At 43.9% G+C, this 26,069-nt stretch overlaps 1 protein-coding gene and 1 long non-coding RNA gene across 2 annotated transcripts; one reads left to right on the top strand and one right to left on the bottom strand.

Moving 5' to 3' along the window:
* The first annotated feature begins 81 nt into the window (after positions 1-81).
* Positions 82-23,400, top strand: LOC108585584. The gene is made up of 3 exons (XR_001902137.3): positions 82-295; positions 4,038-4,194; positions 23,189-23,400. It is a non-coding gene; the product is annotated as an uncharacterized LOC108585584 (long non-coding RNA).
* LOC116274547 (calcipressin-3-like) lies at positions 19,841-25,375 on the bottom strand. The gene is made up of 3 exons (XM_031665447.1): positions 24,951-25,375; positions 23,395-23,566; positions 19,841-21,743 (listed from the first exon to the last, which is right to left on the bottom strand). Exons 2-3 carry the CDS (start codon positions 23,558-23,560, stop codon positions 21,559-21,561), a joined length of 351 nt encoding a protein of 116 aa, XP_031521307.1. The 5' UTR covers positions 23,561-23,566; positions 24,951-25,375; the 3' UTR covers positions 19,841-21,558.
* Positions 25,376-26,069: the final 694 nt, after the last annotated feature.

Genomic DNA, 26,069 nt, shown 5'->3' with positions numbered 1-26,069 from the left:
GCCGCCGCCGGCGCTGCCACCCTGGGGATCCCGCCCCCACCCGGGGCGTCCCGCCCCCGGCCCCGCCCCGTGCAGGTGATCCCGGGGAGCCCGGGGGCCGCGCCGGGGGTGCCAGGGTCCCGCACACTGGAGTGGCGGCGCCTCCCCGTGGTGTCCCCGCGCCTGGGTCCTTTTTGGGACTGGCTCTGGCACTCACGGGCACTCAGTCCAGTAGAGAAATCCAGCAGGAGGCTTCCAGGTGGGACTCCTCCTCCGAGGAGTAAGGAGAGGGAAGGGGCCTCACAAACACACCCAGGTGAGCTCTAGGCACTTTGAGTAGGGTCTTTAAAGGAGCACGGCGCTAATCTGATTGAAGGCTGTGGGGGGCAGGTGGGGATTCAGACAGCCACAGAACGTTAGACCGGGATTGGCAGCGGCAAGTGTCAAGAACTCAGCCCCTGTAGGATCAAAGGCTCCTTCCTCCCCAGGCTGTTGGGCTTCCAGCTGTATCCCAGGAGCCCAGGGCGATATCCCTGGCAGGCAGCAGGCTCTCAATCAATATTTATAGAAAGCGGGAAGAGACCTCGGAGAGGGGATCTCTTCTTTCAGAAACAGGGAAGCTGAGGCCCAGGAAGCAGAGGTGAGCACAAAGTCTTATAGCAGGTTAGTGACAGAATCAGGAGTAGAGGCTGGTTTCCCGGTTCTGTTTTCAAATGATTTCCAGAAAGTGATTGGATCTGGGCCGACTGGCTTGCCGCTCAGTGCCTGTGAGATGCTTTCAAACTCTCCTCAGCTAAGAACTAAGATTTTTATAGGAAAAAACACGTATTTTTATAGGAAACTCCAAGGTAGTACTTATTTATTTATTTTTGAAACAGGATCTCACTTTGTCGCCCAGGCTGGAGTGTGGTGGCACGATCTCGGCTCACTGCAACCTCTGCCTCCTAGTTCAAGTGATTCTCTTGCCTTAGCCTCCCGAGTAGCTGGGATTACAGGCACATGCCACCACACCCAGCTAATATATTTTTTTTGGTAGGGATGGGGTTTCACCATGTTGGCCAGGATGGTCTTGAACTCTTGACCTCAAGTGATCCACCAGCCTTTGCCTTCCAAAGTGCTGGATGAGCCACTGCTCCGGACCTATTTTATTTTATGGAGACTGGGTCTTGCTCTCTCGCCCCAGCTGGAGTGCGGTGGCGTGATCTCGGCTCGCTGCAGCCTCTAACTCCTGGGCTCTAGTGATCCTCCCACCTTGGCCTCCAAAAGTACTGGAATTACAGGCATGAGCCACCATGCCCAGCCACAAGGCGGTATTAACGAATATTGATTGAGAGTATAATTCTGTAATTCTACTTTCTCATCAAAGACTTGAGACACTTGAGTATGATCTTTAAGGAGCATGGCACTAATCCCTGGCTTCAAGAGCTTCCCTGTGGTGGGGGAGGCAGACCTGGTTACAGGGAGAGGCCACAATGTGAGGAGGGGAGTCCAGTGGGAGCCTGCTCTGGCCTTGAGGCCTGAGTTCCATAGTAAATGGCAGTGGTGGGGGGGGGGACACTTCAGGATGTTTCTGGAAGCTTTTCCAGGTTTGTTTGTGGGGGCAAGAGCCCCCAGTGCACAGTCTCAGATTCAAATCCTGGCTCCACTGCTTACTACTTTCAAGATGGGAGTAGTTTCTGAGACTGTGTCTTTCTGTAAAATGAAGAGAAGTTATTCAGTATGGTTGTGGTGAGGCTTAGAAATGTGATGACGCTTGTGAAGTGCCAGGTAAGTGGGAGAATGATCACGCCAAGTGGCAGGAGCTGGGAAGGGGAACCTTGGTGTCTCAGATAGGTCCTTCTCCATGGGGTTTGGTGGTCTTCAGCCTTCTGTTATCTATGGCTCAAGCCCACCTTCTGCTTTGTCCCTTAATCCAGGCTGGCTAAGCCACAGGACACCTGCCATGTCAGAATGAGTTTGTGCACAAACAGTAAGGGGTTTGGGAAGGGAGCTCTTCCTTGCATCAGCCCTCCCATAACCAGGGTCAGACACACCAGCCAAGCCCAGGAGGCAGAAGCATGAAAAGGCTCTTCATTGCTCAGCATATTCACTCATTAAGTGCTACAGAGTGTTCACTACAGGCCAGGCACTTTGCAAGGTAGGACAGAGTCAGTGGTGGCCCCTCCCTGCCCTGTACACCTCACCTTCCAGAGGGGCTGGGGTACGGGGACAGATGACACAAGCACAAAAGATGGTAACAAAATAGTGAGACCGTCTGAAAAGCTCTAAATGAAATAATAATACGGTGTCATTGGTTATTACGGGTGGGGGCAGTGGCTCCCTCAGAAACAGAGGAGAGGGTAAAACCCATCTGCCAGGGGAGGACGGGGAGCTGAGACCCAAAGGACAGGCAGGCAGGTGAGGAGAGGCTGGAGCTGGGGCCGGGGAGTGCTCTAGAAGGGAGCAGGGTGGGATAGGGTGGGGGAAGCAGAAGGTTGGTTTGTGAAAAGATCCTAAAGCCAGTATGGCAACTAAAGCCAGGGGTGGTTTCAGGGAGAGAGGACAGAATGAGGTTAGAGACAGACAGAGATCAGATGCGAGGTCTTACAGGTCAGATAAGAATTTTATTCCAAGGATAGGGGAAAGCCATTGAGGGTTTCCCCTTGCAATTAAGACAAGCAACAGGCTGGGGGTGGTGGCACACGCCTGTAATCCCAGAACTTTGGGAGGCTGAGGCAGGAGGATCACTTGAGTCCAGGAGTTCGAGACCAACCTGGGCAACATGGCAAGGTCCCATCTCCACAAAACAAATTTTAAAAATTAGCCAGCCATGGTGGTGCATGGCTATAGTCCCAGCTGCTTGGGAGGCTGAGGTAGGAGGGTCACTTGGGCCTAGGAGGTAAGAGACTGCAGTGAGATGAGATTGCACCACTGCGCACTCCAGCCTGAGTGACAGAGCCAGACTCTTTCTCCAAAAAAAGAAAAAAAAAGAAGAAGAAGATTTTGAAAGGAGTTTAATGGAATGTAAAAAAAAAAGTGTGGTGACTTTTCATTTTTAAAATAAAGATGATGTTTATATATAAATCAGTTTTATTAGTCAATGAAAATTACTTATAAAATTACCCAACATTCCAGCACTTTGGGAGGCCAAGGTGGGAGGATCACCTGAGGTCAGGAGTTCGAGACCAGCCTGGCCAACATGGCAAAACCCCGTCTCTACTAAAAACACAAAAAAATTAGCTGGGCGTGGTGGCGTGCACCTGTGATCCCAGCTACTCGGGAGGCTGAGGCAGGAGAATCACTTGAACCCAGGAGGCAGAGGATGCAGTGAGCTGAGATCTGCCCCTGTACTCCTCCAACCTGGGTGAAGAGCGAGCGAGACTCCATCTAAAAAAAAAAAAAAAAAGCAACAATTAGCCAACAAACCACTCCAGTTTTGGATATTACCATATGGGAGTCTCAGGTGCTGGGGGATTTTAAAATAACAAAAAATGGCTACTTCCACATGGAAAATACCCAGAGGCAACCAGTTATCCTTCCTTTTCTTATTAGCAGAAGATGTAACTACAAACTAGCCTTTGAGCGGCAGTGTTTTCTTCTCCTGGCCAGGCATGTCCAGTCTTTCATGTCTCCCCTCAAAGCCTTAATCTGCTGTTTATGGCTTTTGAGATGGTTGCTGGGGAAACCAGCCAAATGTCATGGGGATTAGAATGCAATTTCAGGGGAGGAGACGAAGCACAGAGAATCATGAGTCCAGAGAAACCCAAGTCCACATTGTTTAATCTAGTACAGAGAGAGAGAGAGGGAGAAAGAGAGAGAGGAGGCAAAGATACCTAGGCCAATTGATTTTGAAACAATTCCCTGTCTCTCAATTAAGGGGGTAGAGAGTAGAAGGAGCAGCAAAGGCCACAAGACTCAGGCCAAGGTTCTAAATGACCTATAGGGCTCATAGTGCAGTGTGTCATGTGGCTGTTCCCAGATGGACGTGCGCTGGGTGGACGTGAAGTGCAGAGGAGGACCAGTGCCCCTTCCCACGCGCTGCTGTCCTGCATGTGGTCTAATTCCCATCTTACCTCTAGGAGCATCTGGTGACAGAGGATGAGAAAATAGAGTGACGACGCGGAGTCAGGGGTCTAATCTCCCTGCAAGCCACCTGATCTCCCTGGGCCTCTGTTTTCTCATCTGTGAAATGACAGGTTGGACGGCTTAGTCTCTGAGGCCTCATCCAGTTCCACGGTAAGTCTGATAATCGTGAGTCTGCCTTTAAATAGCCAGCCCAGGTAATAACCTGACAGCTTCCTCATTTTTTTATGCTACATTTTTAGGACTGTGTGTTAGCACAAACTATTTGCTGGCAATTACAAGGGAAAAATTTCTATTCTCAGAATGAAAATGGGAAGCTGTAAATTAATTTAAGTCCTTCTGCCATCAGCGGAAGCCACTCCTCCTCGCCTTGACAAGAAACCTGTGCTCTCCTGGTGACAGTCAGCCCATTCGCGGCTATCTCAGCTGCTAAGTCCTCCTCCCCTGGTACCTCCTTGGTCTATCCTACTCTCACAGTCACCCTAGGAATCCCAGAGTGACAGCAGAAAAGACACACACCGAGAGAAGACACAATCTAACGGCTACTCCATTTACTTGCTGTGTGACTTCAGGCAGGTCTCCTAGCCTCTCTGGGCATGAGTTTCCTCTTCTATAATTCATTCATTCAGTGAATATTTACCAACAGCCTGCTATGTGCCAGCGATGAATAGAAGAGATGACAATTCCTGCCCTGATGAAGCATGCATTCTGATGGGAGAAAAACAACAAAAATGAAGAAGCCAGGCTGGGCGTCGTGGCTCACACCTGTAATCCCAGCACTTTGGGAGGCCGAGGAGGGTGGGTCACTTGAGTCCAGGAGTTCAAGACCAGCCTGGGCAACATGGAGAGACCCTGCCTCTACAAAACATACAACAATTAGCCTGATGTAGTGACACACACCCGTACTACTGGCTACTCGGGAGGCTGAGGTGGGAGGATCACTTGAGCCTGGGAGTTTGAGGCTGCAGTGACCTGTGATTGTGCCACTGCCCTCCAGCCTGCGTGAGAGAGTGAGACCCTGTCTCAAAAAATAAATAAATAAGCCAATGATATGGCATGTTGGAGAGTAATAAGTGCTCTGGAGAAAAATAAAAGGAAGCTGGGATAGTGATATCTGCCTACCCCAAAAGGCGTGGAGCATGAATGAGTTCAAAGAGTAGGCCAGGCCTGATAGCTCATGCCTGTAATCCCAGCACTTAGGGAGGTCGAGACTGGCGGATCACTTGAGCCCAGGAGTTTGAGATCAGCCTAGGCAACATAGTGAAACCCCATCTCTACTAAAAATACAAAAATTAGGCGGGCATGGTGGCGGGTGCCTGTCATCCCAGCTGTTCAGGTGGCTGAGGCAGGAGAATCACTTGAACTTGGGAGGCGGAGGCTGCAGTGAGCGGAGATTGCGCCACCGCACTCCAGCATGGGCGACAGAGCGAGACTCTGTCTCAAAAACAATAACAACAACAACAACACACACACACACACAAAGAGTAATTACTGTTGATATTTGCACACACTCTTGTGCAAGTATCAAGATTAATTACAGTATTGTAGATGGACATTTTGTTAGATGAAAGCATTTACAGTAATTCTAAAGGCCCAGGAAATGTGGTGATCTAGGGAGTGAGAAGCCACGTTTGGGTGACCTCGGACATCCCCCAGCCCTGGCTGTCTCAGTCCTGGTGGTCCCTCAGAATCCCTTGGGGACTTTGGAAAACTCCTGCTAAGGTTGCACTTTACAGCTATAGAGCTAGAGGCTCTGCAGTGGGGCCAGACCAGTCATGGGTTTTTATGAGGTGCCCAGGTGCTGCTAATGTGTGACCAGGGTTGGGAGCCACTGAGGAGCCCAAGATCATAGAGAGGGAGTGACTTGCTCAAGGGTTGGCACCCAAAGTGCTGGGATTAGAGGTGTGAGCCACTGCACCTGGCCATTTATAGTGACTTTTAATTGCATGCAGAATAAGGGATGGTTTATGCAGAAATTTCTAGGAGAAGAGTATTAACTTCTGGGTTTTTGGGTCATTGCCATGGAAAGGGGAGGTAACTCCTGGATGTTGTGTCAGCTGACATGGAACACTGGTGGGTGCGTCTCATGGAAAGCTGCTTCTGCCCTGTCCTTATTTTAACTACTCCTCCGTTTGGTTCAGTGTCCCAGTCCCCTTCCAGAGTCTAGTCCCACCTTCTACCTCATGGCTACCGTTAATGATCCAAAAGGATCCCAGTTATGAAAGATGATAATATGTCAATGTAATGGAAACACAGTCAATCCTGTCCTCAGCTCTGGCCATTTGCCTTAGGAGGTAGATTCCTCGCCTTAGTTCCTTTCAGGAGAACAGCGGGGACTTTGAGGCTAGCTTAAGATAAGAAAGAAAGAAAGAAAGAGAGAAAGAGAGAAAGAGAGAAAGAGAGAAAGAGAGAAAGAGAGAGAAAGAGAGAAAGAGAGAGAGAGGAAGAGAAAAGAAAGAAGACAAAAGGATTAATGGGCCATCTCTGGCAATTAAAAATCTCTGATCACGTGACCAGGCGCAGTGGTTCACACCTGTAATCCTAGCACTTTTGGAAGCTGAGTGGGTGGATTACTTGAGGCCAGGAGTTTGAGACCAGCCTGGCCAACATGGTGAAACCCCATCTCTACTAAAAATACAAAGATTAGCTGGGCATGGTGACATATGCCTGTAATCCCATCTACTTGGAAGGCTGAAGCATGAGAATCACTTGGACCTGGGAGACAGAGGTTGCAGTGAGCCGAGATTACACCACTGCACTCCAGCCTGGGTGACAGAGCAAGACCCGGTCTCAAAAAAAAACAAAAAACCACTCTGATCAGGTTTGTCTAACAAATGATCAAATGATCACAACTGTAAAAAAGAAGACACAATTTCTGAAAAAATATCTGGCATTTGGAAAACCACTGTCCTGTTCTTCCTGAGCTGTAGGATTGAGTTTTATTAAAATTATTCTATGGGGACCGGAAGTTACCTTTTCTGGGATATATAGGTGTTCGCTCAGTTAGCCACGTGTGAGTTCATTTGAGTAAACACTTCCTGAGAGCTTAAGTGGGCAAGGCTCTGAGCTGGGCTCTGCAAGAGTCACAGAGGCTGCAGTCTCTGCTTACGTGTTTGTTCCCTTACCGGGCCTCTCTCCTCCCCATCGTGCCAGGTTCCACATTCTTCCGTGTGTTTTACCATCCACTGTGAGATTTCCACTGTATGTTTTCTATTTCCTAAACAATGTGAAAACTACATTTTTAAACACAGAATTCCTTCCAGTTATTTTATTTTATTTTATTTTATTTTATTTTATTTTATTTTTGTGACAGAGTCTCACTGTCACCCAGGCTGGAGTGCAATGGCATGATCTGGGCTCACTGCAACCTCTACCTCCTGGGTTCCAGCAATTCTCATGTCTCAACCTCCCGAGTAGCTGGGATTACAAGTGACTACCACTACGCCCAGCTAGTTTTTGTATTTTTAGTAGAGAGGGGGTTTCAACATGTTGGCTAGAGTGGTCTCGAACTTCTGACCTCAGGTGATTTGCCTATCTCAGCCTCCCAAAGTGCTGGGATTACAGGTGTGAGTCACTGCACCTGGCATCTTTTATTTATAAAGTCAGAAAATCTAAATAAAAACATGTTATGAAATTATTTCCTTTCTTGAATCTTGAGGTGCTTAAATAGGGAAATGGCACAAAACCAAAATATAAGTGGCTAACCCTATTAAAAATTTAGAGTAATGATAAAATACTGTTCTTTATGTATACTGGCATATATGATATGTCTCTTATTATGACATGAAAGACTGGGATAATGGTTTTGTTTCACATTCAACATCAAGATTATAAGGAAGCTCTGTGGTAAATATCATAAAAGCTCTCTGTCTGAAATTCTCTATACCAGAACTTACTTTGGGTACATTTATCAAACATGCTTAAAATTTACTTCTCGTATCTTGCCTGGAATCAGAATTGAGTGGTGAAAAAAATGAAGGCCAGATAAAAATCAATGCTTACTTATTAGGTCTCTAAACTCGGACTAATTTACCAATGAATAAAATACTCTCCCCTTTTGGTCTTTATAAAGTTCCTTGAGATATTGAAGTTTACTGTGATTGAAGTCCACTGTGATCGCTATTTTATTTTTGTCTGCCCTGCTTTCATTTCCCTTTCTTGGGTAAGAGACTTGCCCATCTGGCCTCAGGGATGGGCACCAACCCAATCTGGCCAATGAGAATCCCACTGCAGTACGGAATCATAGAAAGAAGCTCTCCTTCCACCTGAGTTGTTGGCTACCATGTTCTATGCTGTGAGGGGACGTCCTTTTTGCAGTAAGAAGGAATTTGGTGGACATGCAAAGAGAGGTAGAGACAAAGACAGCTGAGAGATGAAGAAAGAGTCCTCACCCTATGTCCTTCTAAGCTCTTAACGTAAGCATTTAGAGTTACACATTTTCCTCTCTACTTTAGCCCCCTTTTTCTCCTACTACACTGTACCAGGTTGGTCTATGACCAATACCATATGGCAGAAGTGACGGTACATCATTTCTGAGATTAGGTTATAAAAAGTACTTCATCTTGGGCTCTCTCTCTTTCTGTCTCTCTGATCACTCGCTCAGGGGAAGCCAGCATCCATGTCCTGTGATCAGGCTTCTGGAGAGGCCCCTGTGGAGAGGCACTGAAGCCTCCTGCCAACAGCCTTGTGAGAGTAGGGAAGCAGATTGTCCAGCTGAAACGGGAAATGTCCCTTGACCCCTTTGTGAGTCTTGCGACAAGGGTGCCTCGCTTACTTAGCCCACAGCTCTCAACCCCTCGTGGGACGGGGAGCGCAGGAGAACAGATGCAGGAGCCGGGGCAAGTGCTTTTGGGCACTAGTAGGAGTGAAACTCCCATGGCAGCATCTAGAGGGGAGTACGTGTGACCCCCCCAAGAGACTAGAGGAGTTCTACAGTGAACACTCTTTAAAAACTTTATTTATTTATTTATTTATTTATTTTGAGACGAAGTCTCACTCTGTCACCAGGCTGGAGTGCAGTGGTGCGATCTTGCCTCACTGCAACCTCTGCCTCCCGGGTTCAAGCAATTCTCCTACCTCAGCCTCCTGAGTAGCTGGGATTACAAGTGCACGCCACCATGCCCGGCTAATTTTTGTATTTTTAGTAGAGATGGGGTTTCACCATGTTGGCCAGGATGGTCTCGATCTCTTGACCTCGTGATCTGCCTGCCTCGGCCTCCCAGAGTGCTGGGATTACAGGCGTGAGCCACCGCGCCCGGGCTACAATGAACACTCTCTTAGCTTTTGCCGTTCATGGATGGCTTAAGTGTTAAACAGCTCAGTGGGCCCTCTGCCTTTTCGCATGAGGTGGTTGCTTTCCACCAGCGAGGGCGGAGGGTCAGTGTGACAGCCTTCTGTATCCCAAGCTCTTGTCTGGCATCCAGAAAAACATCAGGTCACATGAACGAATTGAAGGATAGTAAATGTGTGGGATTTATTGCTGGCGGAAGTGGCTCTCAGAGGGAAGGAAAGCGGGAAAGGGGATGGAGCGGGAAGGTGGTCTTCCCCTGAAGTCTGGCCATCTCCAACCGGACTTTTCTCCAAAGTCCCACTGGCAAGCCGTCCCTCTGAAGTCAAGCTGCTTCTCTCTGACATCTGGCTGCTGCTTCTCTCTGACATCTGGCTGCTGCTTCTCTTCTCCCCTTCTCTGCTCTCTGCCAGTGGAGCCTGGGGTTTTTATGGGTACAGGATGGGGGTGGGGTGGGCCAGGGGTGGTTTTGGAGAGAGCAACATTTGAATGGGAAAACAGAGATGTTCTCACTTTGGGCCATGGTTCTAGGCTTGAGGGCGGAGCTTTGCCAGGGTCCCTGTCCTTTTCAGCCTAGAATTTCTCTGCCTCCTGTCCCTGTCACAGCCTTGTTGATGACTTGATGGCAACCTCTTAGAGACCCTGAGCCACCACTGTCCAGCTTAGCCACTCCCAGATTCCTGATCCTCAGAAACTGAGATCATGTTTTCTTGTTTTAGGCTGCTAAATTTTGGGATAAAATGTTGTGCAGCAATAGATAACTAATACACCCCTTAATGGATTTTTATTAAACCTGCAGTTTAACTGTCTCCTTTGTCTCTAGCATGGATCACTAGTTAACTTCTCTCCAGGAAAACGCACCTTAAAGTGTTCAGTTCGTATCATTGGAGACATCTGGAGACAGGAACTGAGCAGGAGGGCAGCTCTGTGCCATTTCACAATAGAACTCATTAGTATACAGTGTCTAGGATTAGCAGGATGCTCAAGGGCTGCTTCTCATTTGCAAAGGAGACAAATCTCCATTCTAGACTTTCCAACAGTTGTTAGAAATATCTGATGGGATAGAATAAATAGCCTGCCAAGTAACTGAAGTTATCAAGGAAATAAGTCAGAGGAGGCTAGTCCATTTGGTCCATAAAAGACCTTTCATTCACAGGGCTCACTCAGGTGATGTCTGAGAAATCATTTTAGGTTTAATTTCCTCCTTTGCAGGAAGGGGCCTGGTCAAATCTCTCAGGACAGAAGGTTGTATAATTTCCCATCAAAGATCTCAATTATTCAAAAGATATTGAAGAAAGATAGCACCGGGCTGCGAATTAACCTGATTACTTCTTTGAACCAAAAGGAAATGGTGAATCTAGAGTCAAACCACATACAAAGCTCCTCATTTGTAGCTCAGAGAAGAATGAATGATACAGTATATATTTTTTCCATCCATATGGGAGTACATTTAATAGAGAATCTTCATCTACTATTAATGTAGTAAAGTAGTAAAGTAAAAATGTAAAGTAGTAAAGTAAAGTAGTAAAAAAGAATCTAACCCTTTAAAGTCTATCAAAAGGTGATATAAAGTCTCACAGTAAATCAGACTTCTCAATTCATGGCACATAATCCTTGATCTGTGCAAGATGCTTTTTATGTTTGGAGGTATATATTTAATGTGTATCTTTTTATTTGTATGTATTCTTGCAAAGTGCATTACTGTCTGTGGGTGGTACTTCAGGTAATGCGAATGTTAGGTACATCTTACTCCTTTTGGCACTCAGCTGTTTTCAAGATATATCCATGTGGCTGTGTATATGGCTACTCTTGCTGCATGGTTCTCCATAGTGTTCATTTTCCAGTTGCAAACACCAGTTTGTCTCCATAAATAATGGTGCAGTGAACATCCTCGATATACCTCTTTATGGCCCTGTGTGAGAATCCCTTTGGGATGTTCTTGGGACATCTCTCTCTCTCTCTCTGTCTGTCTCATCTATCTCCAGGAGCAGAACTGCAGAGTCAGAGATTTTGTTCTTATTTAGATGACCAACGACTGCCAGTTTGTTCTTCAGAATGACTAAACTAGTCTGTACTTCCACCAGTTATATGTCAGATTTCCTATATCCCCGCCTTCTGGCTATACTTGGCATTCATTGTTTTTACATTTTTGAGACTCCAATAGGTATAAATGGCATCATGTTATTTTAATTTGCGCTTCATCTGATTACTGGGTTTTAGTGTTTCTTCATAGGCTCATTGTTTTCCTTTTTTGTCAATTACTTTTCATATCCTTTAGCCTATTTTTCTATTGGGCTGCTTTTCCTTGTCAATTTGCAAAATCTCTTTGCATTTTATAGTTATTTCCCCTGTGTTAGTGTCAGAGGTGTTCAAACCAGGGTGACTCCATCTTGAATAGGAGCTCAGTAAAATGAGACTGAGACCTACTGGGCTGCATTCCTAGGAGGTTAGGTGTCCTCAGTCACAGGATATTTACAGTTAAGGGAACAAGTTAATAATGTTAATGTTATTGGGAAATAATAGACCCAGGAAATGTCCTGATGTCCCAATATCTTAAGAACAAAAGCATTTTTAGTTTAAGAATATGTTTCGCTTTGAAGATAATAATATAGATGCTTGTGGAAGACAGCAGTTACACAGAGATTTAACAGTTCTTTGTCACAAACCTTTGTAGTAGAGCACATCTCTGCCATGATTTTTGCTTTATCTTATATATAAACAAGCATTGTATCTTAGGCAGGCACGTTCCCCCTTGTACTTTTGGGAAAGCCCTACTCTGCTTATGGAGTATCTATTCTTTCATTCCTTTACTTTCTTTTCTTTTTTTTTTTTCCTTAAGACGTTTCACTCTGTTGTTGGAGAGTTTCACTCAGAGTTTTACTCTGTTGTCCAGGCTGGAGTGCAGTTGCACAATCTTGGCTCACTGCAACCTCCGCCTCCTGGGTTCAAGCAATTCTCCTGTCTCAGTCTCCCAAGTTGCTGGGACTATAGGTGTGCACCACCATGCCTGGCTAATTTTTGTATTTTTAGTAGAGAAGGGATTTTGGCATGTTGGCCAGGTTGGTCTCGAACTCCTGACCTCAAATGATCCACCTGCCTCAGCTTCCTGAAGTGCTGGGATTACAGGTGTGAGCCACCATGCCCGGCCCATTCCTTTACTTTCTTAATAAACTTGTTTTCACTTGGCTGGGCATGGTGGTTCACGCCTGTAATCCCAGCACTTTGGGAGGCCGAGGCGGGCGGATCACCTGAGGTCGGGAGTTCGAGACCAGCCTGACCAACATGGAGAAACTCTGTCTCTACTGAAAATACAAAATTAGCCGGGCGTGGTGGCGCATGCCTGTAATCCTAGCTACTCAGGAGGCTGAGGCAGGAGAATCGCTTGAACCCAGGAGGCGGAGGTTGCAGTGAGCCGAGATCGTGCCATTGCACTCCAGCCTGGGCGACAAGAGCAAAACTCCGTCTCAAAAAAAAAACAAAAACAAAAACAAAAAACTTGCTTTCACTCTACTCTGTGGGCTCATTCCGAATTCTTTCTTGCATGAGATCTAAAAACGCTCTGTAGGGGTCTGGATTAGGGCCCTTTCTGGTAACATCTGGACTGTAAATATTTCTCCCTATTGTCAACATTTTCATGGCATTCTTCATTGAACATGAATAATTAATTTTGATGTAACCAATTATAATTTTTAACCTTATAGCTTATGCTTTTAAAGTTTTGTGAAGTCTCTCCCTGCCTCTAGGTCACAATGATATTCTCCCACAATTTGTTCTATTAACTTAGTATTTTTACATTCTAGATTTAGGTCTTTAACTTTTAACTTTCAGCATTTAACTTTTCCAAATGTTTCAGACCACAAACTTTTCCCAAGTAACATACTTTGAAATACCTTACAGAAATATCTAATCTACAAATCACTTATATTTAGACTTTCTATGTCTCAGAAGACCCGGGGAAGCTTGGCAAGATGAGATCTTTCCTATGTGTATAAGAATTTTAATCTTTTCTTCTTCTAGATTAGAACCACATTTTAACGTGTTCATTGAGGGCAGGAATATAGCGGTTGCTCACTCCTGCCCTTTAAACATATTTCTCAGTGATAATAGGACTCTGATACATCTGATACATACATTGTATGCATTTAACTTGAAGCCAGTTTATTAGGTAAATTACTTAAATCTTGATTCTTGTATTTCATATTCTGCATTAAAAATTTTGTGTTTTGGCCGGGTGCGATGGCTCGTGCCTGTAATGCCAGCACTTTGGGAGGCTGAGATGAACGGATCACCTGAGGTCAGGAGTTTGAGACAAGCCTGGCCAACATGGTGAAACTTGTCTCTACTAAAAATACAAAAATTAGCCAGGCGTGATGGTGTGTGCCGGCAGTCCCAGCCACTCAAGAGGCTGAAGCAGGAGAATTGCTTGAACCCGGGAGGCAGAGGTCGCAGTGAGGTGAGATTGCACCACTGCACTCCAGCCTGAGCAACAGAGTGAAACTTGGTCTCAAAAAAAGAAAAGAAAAAAAAATTGTGTGTGTGTGTGTGTTTTGTCTTGGTTATTTGCAGTGGTTTTCCAATTTTCTGTTTTCGCCAAGGAATCCTTAGCTCAAGTGAAACCTGATGCTGGGACGTTTAGGTACAACAAATAATAGGAGTGCAAGGCTCCAGGAACCTGGAAGCATGGCGCCCCCTGGAGGCAGCCCCACAGAACACAGCTTGGAAAAACATCAAAGTGGACATGTCCCCAGTGACTCCACTTTAGTTTTTTAAAAACAAAGAAGGCCACTTTGCAGTGGCTCATGCCTGTAATCTCAGCACTGTGGGAGGCTGAGGCAGGTGGACTGCCTGAGATCAGGAGTTAAGAGACCAGCCTGGGCAACATAGGGAAACCCTGTCTCCACAGAAAATACAAAAATTAGCTGGGTGTGGTGGTGCACACTTGTAGTCCTAGCTACTTCGGAGACTGAGGTGGGAGGTTGGGGCTGCAGTGAACTGTGTTCATGCCACTGCACTCCAGCCTAGGCGACAACCTTGTCTCAAAAACAAAACAATATCAAGAACCTTTGAATCCAAACATATTTATCCAGCAAAATTAAAGATTGTGGTGTAACAAAGTAGTGGAGTGTGGTATAAAGAATGTCAAGAAGTGGGTTCTAGTCCCAGGTCCATGACCATCCAGATGTGTGCATTTGGCAACGCCTCTGGGGCCACTTTCTTGTAAAGGTGTGTTGGGGGTGGGGTGGGAATGGAGGAAGTAGAGGGAGGCAGGGGAAATAGAGGGGTGTGTCTGGGTCTGTCCTGCTGAGCTCTCACAGGGGTTGGAACTCAGGTCCCCATTCCTCCCCCAGCCCCTTGAAAAGGAGCACCTTTGTTTACCTTTCTTTTTTGTGATCAATTTTACATTGGCTTTGTGTAAGATTTCATTTGAACAAAGAGCAGAGTCCTATGGCTTAAAAATAAGTATTCGAAATCCCACTGCACTAGATAACCTCTACTGTCATTTATAGTTCCACATTTTGGAGATTTTTTTTTTTTAACCAAGACAAAAAGTAAGTCTTTACCAGGAATAAATCGTTTTTAACCAAAGAGGAAACCAGGGTAAAAGGGAAGAGCTGAAACTGCAGTGGTTATTTACACAGTCAGCAGTGACTCACAACCTTGAACTCTGGCACTGCACGGCATTAATGTTCAACAGGACTCTTGTGGAAGGAACAAACACAATATTGCACTTCTCTGTCTTATTAGCTAAATATAAGTGAGGCATATTGAAAATACTACACACACAAAAACTCAGTTCAATGGACTGATTTAAAAATAGTTACTAACTTTATTCGTAGGTTTTTAAAACAGAACTTGTTACAGGTAATCACGAAGCTTCCAAAAAAAAAAAAAAAATTACATTCTGCTTTTGTCACCTTGATAGGACAAGGAATGTTTAAATGTCCTTAAATCATAGGGGAGTTAAAAGTTGACAAATAAACTACTACAAACTATGGATTGTCCACTTCACGCACACTAAAATGTGGAATACATGTACATAAATTACTGACCAGTTGTTTACAATACAAACAGTATGCACTACAGCTTATAGTACCATAAAGGTAACATGCTCCAAAATATAACAGAAGATCACAAACACGTTCAGAGAAAATAGTAACTTTGACTCTTGGGTTCAATTAAGGTTGAAGTGAAATGATCGGGAAAGTTTTCTGAAACTTGAAGGGCACACACATTATAGCAGAACTGTCAATCAACACTCACATGGGGTTGAAAAGCAGCAGGAAGAATATGGCACGATAACAAGGGTAACCACCTTTCTCTCTCCTCAGTCCCCAGTTTGAGTTAGGAAGATTGGGGACTAAACAGAAAACAATATTTAAAAACCTATATTATCTGCATAGATAGAAATCTTCCATTATGATGAGAGTGAACATTCGGTCAAAGCTCTGCAGGGGTGCCAAGAGTCTGCAGGATATGATTCTGTTTTCAAAAGGAAATATATACGTTTACATCCAGACGGACCACATAAGGAATTTAGTGAAAGATCTTTATGCTGTTATTGAAGTGGGTAGAGACACTGACTCAGCCCCAGGTTAGTTCTTAACCTCGGTTAAAAACTCTACTTTGAACATGATTTTTATAATCTTTGTCAGTGAACCCAGCAGTTGTTGCTTTCAGTTGTCTTATCGATCGTACATTTGGTAATAAGAAAACAGTCTCCAAATGATTAACATTTTCCCCTGATTCACAATTAAACAATGGCATTCTGACCAAGATGTTCAGGCTGATCCATACACCAAGGGGAGTTTAAAAGACAAATAAGTATTTGGTGAATTGTAGGACAAGGTTCATAAATCTTTTAAAACTTTTTAAGTAGTGAGTTTCTGTAAGATGGACTTACTGCTCCAGCTAGGAAGCAACTATTTCCCCATCTTTTGTTCCTTTATATTGTCATCCCAATTATAAATAATTTGTTTCTTTTAGTACAGGAAGATATAAATGCAAATGTGTAAACAAAGGAAGAAGGAAAGATGGACCAAGTTCACCTGTTTGGTACGTACGAGGTCCACAGCTCTGCAGAAAGGGGAGAAACCCAGTAGACAGAGGGCCTGACACACCACGGGATTGAGTACATTTTCCATTGCTTAATTATGTGTGAGATTTTCCCTTTTAAAATAAATCTATGGTCTGTGAAATAGTCTGTATAAAAATATGAAGCCAGCCGGGCACGGTGGCTCACGCCTATAATCCCAGCACTTTGGGAGGCCGAGACGGGCAGGTCACGAGGTCAGGAGATCAAGACCATCCTGGCTAACACGGTGAAACCCCGTCTCTACTAAAAATACAAAAATTAGCCAGGCGTGGTGGTGGGCACCTGTAGTCCCAGCTACACGGGAGGCTGAGGCAGGAGAATGGCGTGAACCCGGGAGGCGGAGCTTGCAGTGAGTGGAGATCGCACCACTGCACTCCAGCCTGGGCGACAGAGTGAGACTCTGTCTCAAAAAAAAAAAAAAAAAAACAACGAAGCCTTGAATAGGTCAGTCATAGCAGTTCTGTCTTGAATAGAACTCAATTTTACAAGCACGGAGTGACAGTATCATTCCACTGCAAACTCTTTTATTTCCACCTCATTAGATCTCATTCTGCTTCAGTAGAGTTACCTCTTCAGTACGACTATTACTCATTTCATTAATAGGAAAATCTGGGAAAGCCCATATAAAATGCCAATGTAACTGCTGGATACCAAGATAAAATTATTTAGGCGGATTCCAACCCCAATGGTTCAATGGTAACAAAACCACAAAACATGGGACATCAAATTCATTCACTAAAATTACTAAGTCACCTCTTCCATCAGACGATGAGATTTTTCTTATTCATTGTTTCCCATCAGGGAAAAAAGAATCCTCCCACTTCATGCCTTTTTTTTTTTTTTTTCTAATGACAGGAATTAGTATTCATTGCCTCTTTAAGAGGCCAATGCAAAAAAAAAAAAGGTAGAAAAAGCCCTAGCCCAGGAGTTGGGATTGCCATTTCGAGTCCCTGGGTTGCCTTGTTGGGGTGCCTAAGTCAGTGCCATAACCTCAGTTTTTCTAATCTATGTAACATGGGGATAGAGTACATGATTTCCACGGTCACTTTCACCTCTGTGATTCAGCCTCTAAGAAAGTCAAATCTTTTCACTTTGTAATCGTGACATTTTTAAAAGATGGAGTTAATATGAATGGGAAACCTTTGTTGTTTTTTTTTTTTGAGCCAGGGACTTGCTATGTTGCCCAGGCTGGTCTTGAACTCCTGAACTCAAGTGATCCTCTCATTTCAGCCTCTCAAATGGCTGAGACTACAGGCATACACCACTGCACCTGGCTAAAGACTATCTTTTTAAAGAATAAAAGTACTGCACTTCACCTCTATCTCCTGGTATCTGTTTGATTCAAACACACCATCAATGCCTACAATATTTTATTTAGAGCCAGGCATGGTGGCTCATGCCTGTAATCCCAGCACTTTGGGAGGCTGAGGCAGGCGGATCACTAGGTCAGGAGATTGAGACCATCCTGGCTAACACAGTGAAATCCCGTCTCTACTAAAACCAAAAACCAAAAAACAAAAAAAACAAATACAAAAAAGTAGCCGGGCGTTGGGGTAGGCGCCTGTAGTCCCAGCTGCTCCGGAGGCTGAGGCAGGAGGATGGTGTGAACCCGGGAGGCGGAGCTTGCAGTGAGCCGAGATCGCGCGGCTACACTCCAGCCTGGGCGACAGAGCAAGACTCTGTCTCAAAAATAAATAAATAAATAAATAAAAATAAAAAATATTTTATTTAAACCTTTATGTTGAACTTAAAAGTTTCTTGAAGCTTTGCTTTGGCTCTTAATTACTGATATGTTTTTGAGTATAACATTCTGAAGAAGCAGAATGTGAAAAGACTAATTTGCTTTCCCGCCAAGTTTTAGTTCGCGAAGGCAATGGAACTGTTCTTATCCATTTCTGCCTCTTAGTACCTTAAACCTCAGAGATGCTCACTAGTACACTTTTTACTTGGATTTATCTTTGGTTTCATCAGGTGGATGTGCTACAAAAATGGAGAACGTAAGAGCCAATGCAGTGTAGGTTCTGTGACTATCCTTGTTAAGTGTTACGGTTTTCTTTTTTTTTTTGAGACGGAGTCTCGCTCTGTCGCCCAGGCTAGAGTGCAGTGGCGCGATCTCAGCTCACTGCAAGCTCCGCCTCCCGGGTTCACGCCATTCTCCTGCCTCAGCCTCCTGAGTAGCTGGGACTACAGGCACCCGCCACCTTGCCCAGCTAGATTTTTGTATTTTTTTTTTTTTTAGTAGAGACGGGGTTTCACCGTGTTAGCCAGGATGGTCTGGATCTCCTGACCTCGTGATCTACCCGTCTCGGCTTCCCCAAGTGCTGGAATTACAGGCTTGAGCCACTGCGCCCGGCCAGTGTTACGGTTTTCTAATCCTTCACAAATATTTTTTTTCCCAACACAAAGCACCATTATCTTTTCTCACAATTTTCTACATAGTTTGAGTCCCATGAAGAGGTTATGGTTTCTAAAGAAAACATGGCTACTACTATGCTATCAGGGTTAAATACTTCTTCTTTTTTTTTTTGTCTGAGACGGAGTTTCACTCTTGTTGCCCAGGCTGGAGTGCAATGGCGTGATCTCGGCTCACCGTAATCTCCATCTCCCAGGTTCAAGCAATCCTCCTGCCTCAGCCTCTCAAGTAGCTGGGATTACAGGCATGTGCCACCACGCCAGGCTAATTTTGTATTTTTTTAGTAGAGACGGGGTTTCACCATGTTGGTCAGGCTGGTCTCGAACTCCTGACCTCAGGTGATCCACCCACCTCGGCCTCCCAAAGTGCTGGGATTATGGTGTGAGCCACCACACCTGGCCTATCGGTTAAATCCAAGTAATAACTCCATTTCAAAAAAATTGCAGAAAATCTTATTAAAAGAAAAAAAACACCACAAGACTTACCTCTCATAAATTTGTTACATGAACTAGATATTATACAGCCAAAAAAGGACAGAGATGATAGTACCTGTTAAGATCCTGGTTCATTTCACAATATGAAAAAGTTGATGGGTACTTAGTAGCTTTTTTTAAAAAAAAAATTAATTTTATTATTATATTATACTAGAAAAATGAAGATATTAATGTTTTCCATTCAGAAAAGTTTAAATGACTCTCTAATTTTGGTTTAAAGTTTTCTTCAATTTATTCAATGCTCTAAAAAAAAAAAAAAAGATAGAAAAGCATTGGTTAATTTGCCCTGCTTGACTGTAAAAAGTTTTATGTGTTAGGAATAGAATATTCTTTAATTGGCAGAGAATGAAAGCCAAGCCAAATAACAAAATATCATGGGTTTTGATCACTTAGAAAATTACAGTGAATCAATATTACCTAAAAGGAAATTCAAAAAATTCCCAATTGTTGATAATACATGTCTCCTGACATATAGGGTCCATCTTGCAACAAAAAATGGGCACAATGCTGAGTTCAGAACTGCAAAGTAAATTTATTAAGTGGCTGTCGGTTAAAATGACAAATGATGATTTGAATTCAATACATCAAATTGCTGATGGAATTGCAAATTTCAACTGAATTTACATTGAGGCTTAGCTGCGGTAGTTGGCTACAAATGGAACAGTTTATTATCTCAGAGTATTTGAGGGCAAGGAAGATATAGAAAAAAAACTTAGGGGTGTGCAACACAGTTAGTGCTCAGAAATAAATTTTACCAAAGTGAGAACAAAACCACAATGACATGTTAGTATCACTGTGCAGACGTCATGGTTGAATGCCTGCGTTTTGTTCCTTCATGGCGGCAGCCGCCTTGGTTCATTAGTTCTCACTCATGTTTGCAGCTCCTTCACACGCCCCGGAGCTTCCCAAGTGTGCCACACAAAGGAAACAGCACAGTGAGTGGAGGCCAGCAGACCCACTCAGCCCAAAGCAAAGCCTTCTCAGTTATGAGACTTTTCTACAGAAGGGACTTCAAAGTCTAAACAGACCAGAAGAGTTAAAAAGATCCTGCTGCTTCTTAGGGAGGTTCAAATATACATTCTGACACATAAGTGAGAAACAATTCTGTCTTAGGAAAAGTGCCAATTGCAATCCGGGTACAAAATTTCAACAAAAAGAAAAGTAAAACTGAATGATCTCCCCCTCATTCCCTAATTCATAGAAAAATAGTAAGTGTGACTTTTGTTTCAAAGCCAGCTGAAAAATGGTTAAAGGGACAATTTACATTATCATTACCGTTTCTAGTTGAAAGTCTATGAATGACATACATAAACGTACACATCACAGCAAAAGACTCAAGAACTAGTGGTTAACACGATACTGGAAAAGGTGAAGGATAAAAGTTGGTGAATGAAGGTAGTTGGGTGGTCTACAGGCTAGAACACGGTCACCAACGGCAGAATGCAGTAGCCACCTGCAATCCTAATCATTCAAGCTTCCTGGTGGTACCTCCCACTTCTAAAGTGGCCCTCCTTCCCGGGCAGCCATGTCTGGAGGGCCCCACATCAGGAATGAGGGCCTATGCATTGCTTTGTCCCAAATTTCAGATAAGAGCAACACGTGGGGACATCTGTGTCGTAAGACTGATCCTCAAAGTGGATTTGGCATTTCTTCCCCAAAGCTGATGAAACAAATACTTGAGAACCATGATTTCTACGAATTATTCTGTATTTCAGGTTTCTTTTCCTGCAAAAAATGTCGTGTATACTGAATAACCACCTTTGATCGATTTATTAATTAGAAGCTATTTATACCAGTAGAAAAATACCCATTGTATTTTTCTCTTTGTAAGACTATTTTTAAATTCATAAAAATGGTACTGTACTGGCTGCGACTAGAGTTGCAGTTTTTGGTGTCTCATGTGACATGGCATCAGGAGGACTTACATGGCTGGAGGGGAGCGAAACTGTTTTCCTCATGTTATTATTTAAAAATGGTTAAGGGTGGCCACATCTCCGGGGCTTCTCCTTTAATGTAAAGTCCCATTTGGAATATCACTTAAAATCTGGGACAGGTCAAATCAGCTGCTACTCTACACGACCGTGTCTGCAGTACAGGCGTGGTGAGCAGACCTACACCTCATTCTGCAGAGTCTCAGCTACACCGTCAGCAGCAACGCATCGGCCGCGGAGCACAGATCGCCATGGCCGGAGCCCACCAAGGCAGCCGCCTCGCACCACAACCAAGCGCCTCACAGTGCGCAGTCGAAGGTCTGGGACTCATTCAGCGCTGCGGTCGGAGGGTCGGGGCGCCTCGTCTGGACAATTTTCTGTTTGGGGTTTTTTGTTTCTTCTTCCTCTTCAGTTTCACTTTCACAGACATGAACCACCACGCTGGGCGTCGACTCCGTTCCTGCGTGAAGTTCGTATTTCTCTCCTGCGGAGGTAAAAGCAAAATAAGAACCATGACAAAAGCATCACTTCCAGCAAAAAGAACTCTTTTGTCTCTTGCAACGTTTTGTTCTACTCCTATTTTAATGGGTGATTCTTGTTGTTTAAATCTTTAAGTCCTATGTCAGAGTATTTTATCTTGTTTTGGTGTTAGAGATTTGATACTTTAAGGCTGGTATAAAATGTTGTTTCAGTACTGAGGTCTTGGGAGTTAAAATGCAAATGCTAATTATTGTTTTATGAATAATATGAGTGAATCTGTTTAATTAACTTGTTTATTTATTTGAGATGGAGTCTCGCTCTGTCGGCCAAGCAGGAGTGCAGTGGCACGATCTCGGCTCACTGCAACCTCTGCTCCCGCCCCGGTTCAAGTGATTCTCCTGCCTCAGCCTCCGGAGTAGTTGGGACTACAGGTGTGAGCCACCACGCCCAGCTAATTTTTGTATTTTTAGTTGAGATGGGGTTTTATCATGTTGGCCAGGGTGGTCTCGAACTCTTGACCCCAAGTGATCTGCCTGCTTTGGCCTCCCAAAGTGCTGGGATTACAGGTGTAAGCCACCGCACCCGGCTGAGTCAATCTGTTTAACTTCAAAATAGTTTCGGTTTTCCTTTGGGAGATACTTGTAAGGATCCAGGCAGCACAGGCAATCCCTTGATTATAGGACCTTGGATATCTAAGATACAGCTCTAACATCTAAAAACAGCACTGAGTCACTTCTTCCTCAACATGCCTCTTTTATTCCCCTTCAAGAGACGTAACCTCTGTCTTGGGTGGACAACTGTCTGAACCAGCATCACGTCGGTTTCTTATATGATTTTAAAAGGAAGAGAGGTAGAGAAAGAGAAGGAACAGAGGAAATGAAACAGAAATGACAAAAATATTGAAGGAATGAGATGATATCACCACCAATTCTTGTAATGTAGTCAAAGCAGTTGTTGTTTGCCTGATACTTGGTGGGGCTGGGGAGAGAAGGCACCTAATATTCACTAACTGCCTATCAAGTACTAGCAAAATTTGTAGTAGTAAAAATTGCAGTTACATTTACTGAGTATTATGTGTACATCATTTAATACTTATTTTTTATTTTTATTTTTGGAGACAGAGTCTTGCTTCATGGCCCAGGCTGCAGTGCAGTGGTGTGATCTCGGCTCACTGCAACCTCTGCCTCTCGGGTTCAAGCAATTCTCCTGCTTCAACCTCCCAAGTAGCTGGGACTAGAGGTGTACGCCACCACGCCTAATTTTTTGTATTTTAGTAGAGACGGGGTTTCACCATGTTGGCCAGGTTGGTCTCGAACTCCTGACCTCAAGCAGTCCGCCCGCCCTACCCTCTCAAAGTGCTAGGATTACAGGTGTGAGCCACCATGCCCGGCCCTCGTTTAGTACTTATAACCACACTGAATGGTGTATATGATTCTCCCTACTTTATAGATGGAAAAGCAGAAGCTCAGAAAATGGAGGCTACGTAACTTGCTCAAGATCACAGAGCAAGTAGATGCCACAGCTGGAATTTGAACCCAGGTGTGTTTGACTTTATCCTCTGCTCTAATCATACTGCCACAATGCACACTGCTGAATACGATCGTCAATATAAAAGTTTCTTGGGGAAGAAAAGAGGAAAAACAGAAGTTTATTACCTGGTCCCAATTTGGAAACAGCACAGAGTAAATCATAATTTATAACAGGCATCGCATCTTCGCTCTGCTTCCACCCCACCGGGGGAGAGGCTGGAGGAGAGATGAGGAACTGCTTGACAGGCTGGGGCGGCAGGAGATAGGACTTGTCCCGCACTTCACCAGACATCTGCACCTGCGGGGAGCGAGACGCTCAAAGCCAGTTTGCAAACTGGGCTATGTTTTCTTCATTTTCAACTTTATGTTTACTGTTCCATCTTTGTGTAGAAAATTAAAAATTTCTCTTAAACAGTCTATAATCTCCAAGAGGGTGGGACTGGGTCTGTTTGGCTCACCACTGGCCACTCAGTGCACAGCACATGGCCACACATAGTAGGTGCTTCATAAATATTAACTGAATAAAAAATAAATGGATGGGCTGGGTGTGGTGGCTCACACCTGTAATCCCAGCACTTTGAGAGGCCGAGGCGAGTGGATCACCTGAGGTCAGGAATTCGAGATCAGCCTGGCCAACATGGTGAAACTCTATCTCTACTGAAAATACAAAAATTAGCCGAGTGTGGTGGCACATGTCTGTAGTCCCAGCTACTTGGGAGGCTGAAGCAGGAGAATCACTTGAACCCGGGAGGCGGAGGATGTGGTGAGCTGAGATTGCATCACTGCATTCCAGCCTGGGTGACAGTGAGACTCCATCTCAAAAAATAAAAAAATAAAAATAAAAATAACAAATAAATAAATAAGTGGATGAACAGAGAAATGAACGACAGTAACTACTAAATTCCGATCTTAGAAGACATTAGGTTATATCGACTTATTTGTACTCCATCTCAAGAGACTCTACCCAGAAATGTCAAGACATCTTTTCATTTAGGTTTTTACTCGGAAGGCAAGATAAGAAACCTTTTTTTTTTTTTAATTTGAAAGGGAGACTGTAAAAAATGCTTTTTTGAAAATAAAACAGTGCACTTGATACATGAGTAATCTCTTGATTTTGCCCATTCTTCTCAGAAGAAATCCGTTTCTCAGAGTCACACCAATGCAGGATTAGAATATACTAAGTGTAGCCAATTCTTGGTACCCTACAGGGTCCTCTGCAATTTCAAAGTCGAAGATTTGTACAGTTCTGTGACCTCCCTGGTTCCTCATATGAATTATGGAACACAGAAAATGATTTAAGAGACCATTTTCTCAGTTTTCCGAAGGATTTCATGTCTTATTTCATGTGTGCCATTCTGGATGCACAGGAGGTAAGTTAGTTCCCTAACACTAGGTGTCAGGGCGTAACCCACGCAGAATCCCAGTTGATCAAAGCTGCCAGAAAAATCAACTCCTTCAACTGCTAGTCTCAGCAAAACAAAGTTAGGAGGTCAATGTGCTTAATAAATACATAAAATTATGTATCTATAAAATAAAAGGAAAATATTTTTGTATTATTTGCTGATTGAGATGGTTCATTCTATACACCTCTGCTATAATAATATAGAAAATGGTGAACTAAAACTATTTTTGGATGGAGAAAAACAAGTTTAGAGAACAGTGTTCTTTGCACTGTGAAGTACCTGTGCAAAATACAGCTTTAGCTTCTGCCCATTGAAGTCTGTTTCGTGGAGTTCTATTCGCGCTCTTGCTGCCGCTTCAGGTTTGCTGAAATTTATTCTGACTCTTCTAAAGCTTTTAAACAGCTGAAAAGTAACTTGGTCATCATAGATGGTGAAGAGTGCTTCAAATCTTTCCTACAATTAAGGAGCAGCAAGGCAAAGGGAATGGGAGGGAAAAAAAAGAAAAATCTTTAACAGAAGGGGAAATTTAACTCATGAAACCTAAGTAATTAAGAACACATTGTAAGTTAAACTTTTCTCCTAAAAGAGTATACTTTTCTTGCACATATACAAGAACAGGTATCCTGTAATTTAGCAATTGCACTTACTTTATGTATTTTTTTGAGATGGAGTCTCATTCTGTCATCCAGGCTGGAGTGCAGTAACATGATCTCAGCTCACTGCAACCTCCACCTCTCGGGTTCAAGTGATTTTCCTGCCTCAGCCTCCAAAGTAGCTGGGATTACAGGGGCTGGCCGCCATGCCTGGCTAATTTTTATATTTTTAGTAGAGATGGGTTTTCACCATGTTGGCCAGGCTGGTCTTAAACTCCTGACCTCAAGTGATCCATCCACCTCAGCCTCCCAAAGTGCTGGGATTACAGGCATGAGCCACCATGCTGGGTCGTGCACTTATTTTAAGTGTAATTAACTTTATTAAATATTGTCTACATTCAAAGGTTATAAAACGAATGCAAGATATAAGAGAATGACACAAACATGCCCAATTCTAGAACACTGCTATTGTTCTGATGTCCTCGGTGCAACAAGGTTAGTTTTCCCTTTCACATTCCTTTCCTCCTTCAAAGCTGTCATTTCTGGAATTTTATCATTCCCTTGTTTTTCTTTATAGTTTACAACATTTATTTGTATCTCTAAAAATGTTATCATGTTATATGTATTCTTCCACAACTTGCTTTTTTTGCTTAGATCTTGCTGCTGAGGTTCTCCCTTGCTGCTGTGTGTGACTGTTTTGTTTGTTTGTTTGTTTTTTGGAGATAGAGTCTCACTCTGTTGCCTAGAATGAGGTGCAGTAGTGCAATCTTGCCTCACTGCAGCCGCGACCTCTAGGGTTCAGGTA

Source organism: Papio anubis, chromosome 1 (genome assembly GCF_008728515.1).
Source record: "Papio anubis isolate 15944 chromosome 1, Panubis1.0, whole genome shotgun sequence".
NCBI classification, from domain to species: Eukaryota; Metazoa; Chordata; class Mammalia; order Primates; family Cercopithecidae; genus Papio; species Papio anubis.
The sequence above is the reverse complement of the archived record's forward strand: the minus strand, read 5'-3'. Positions and strand labels throughout refer to the sequence as shown.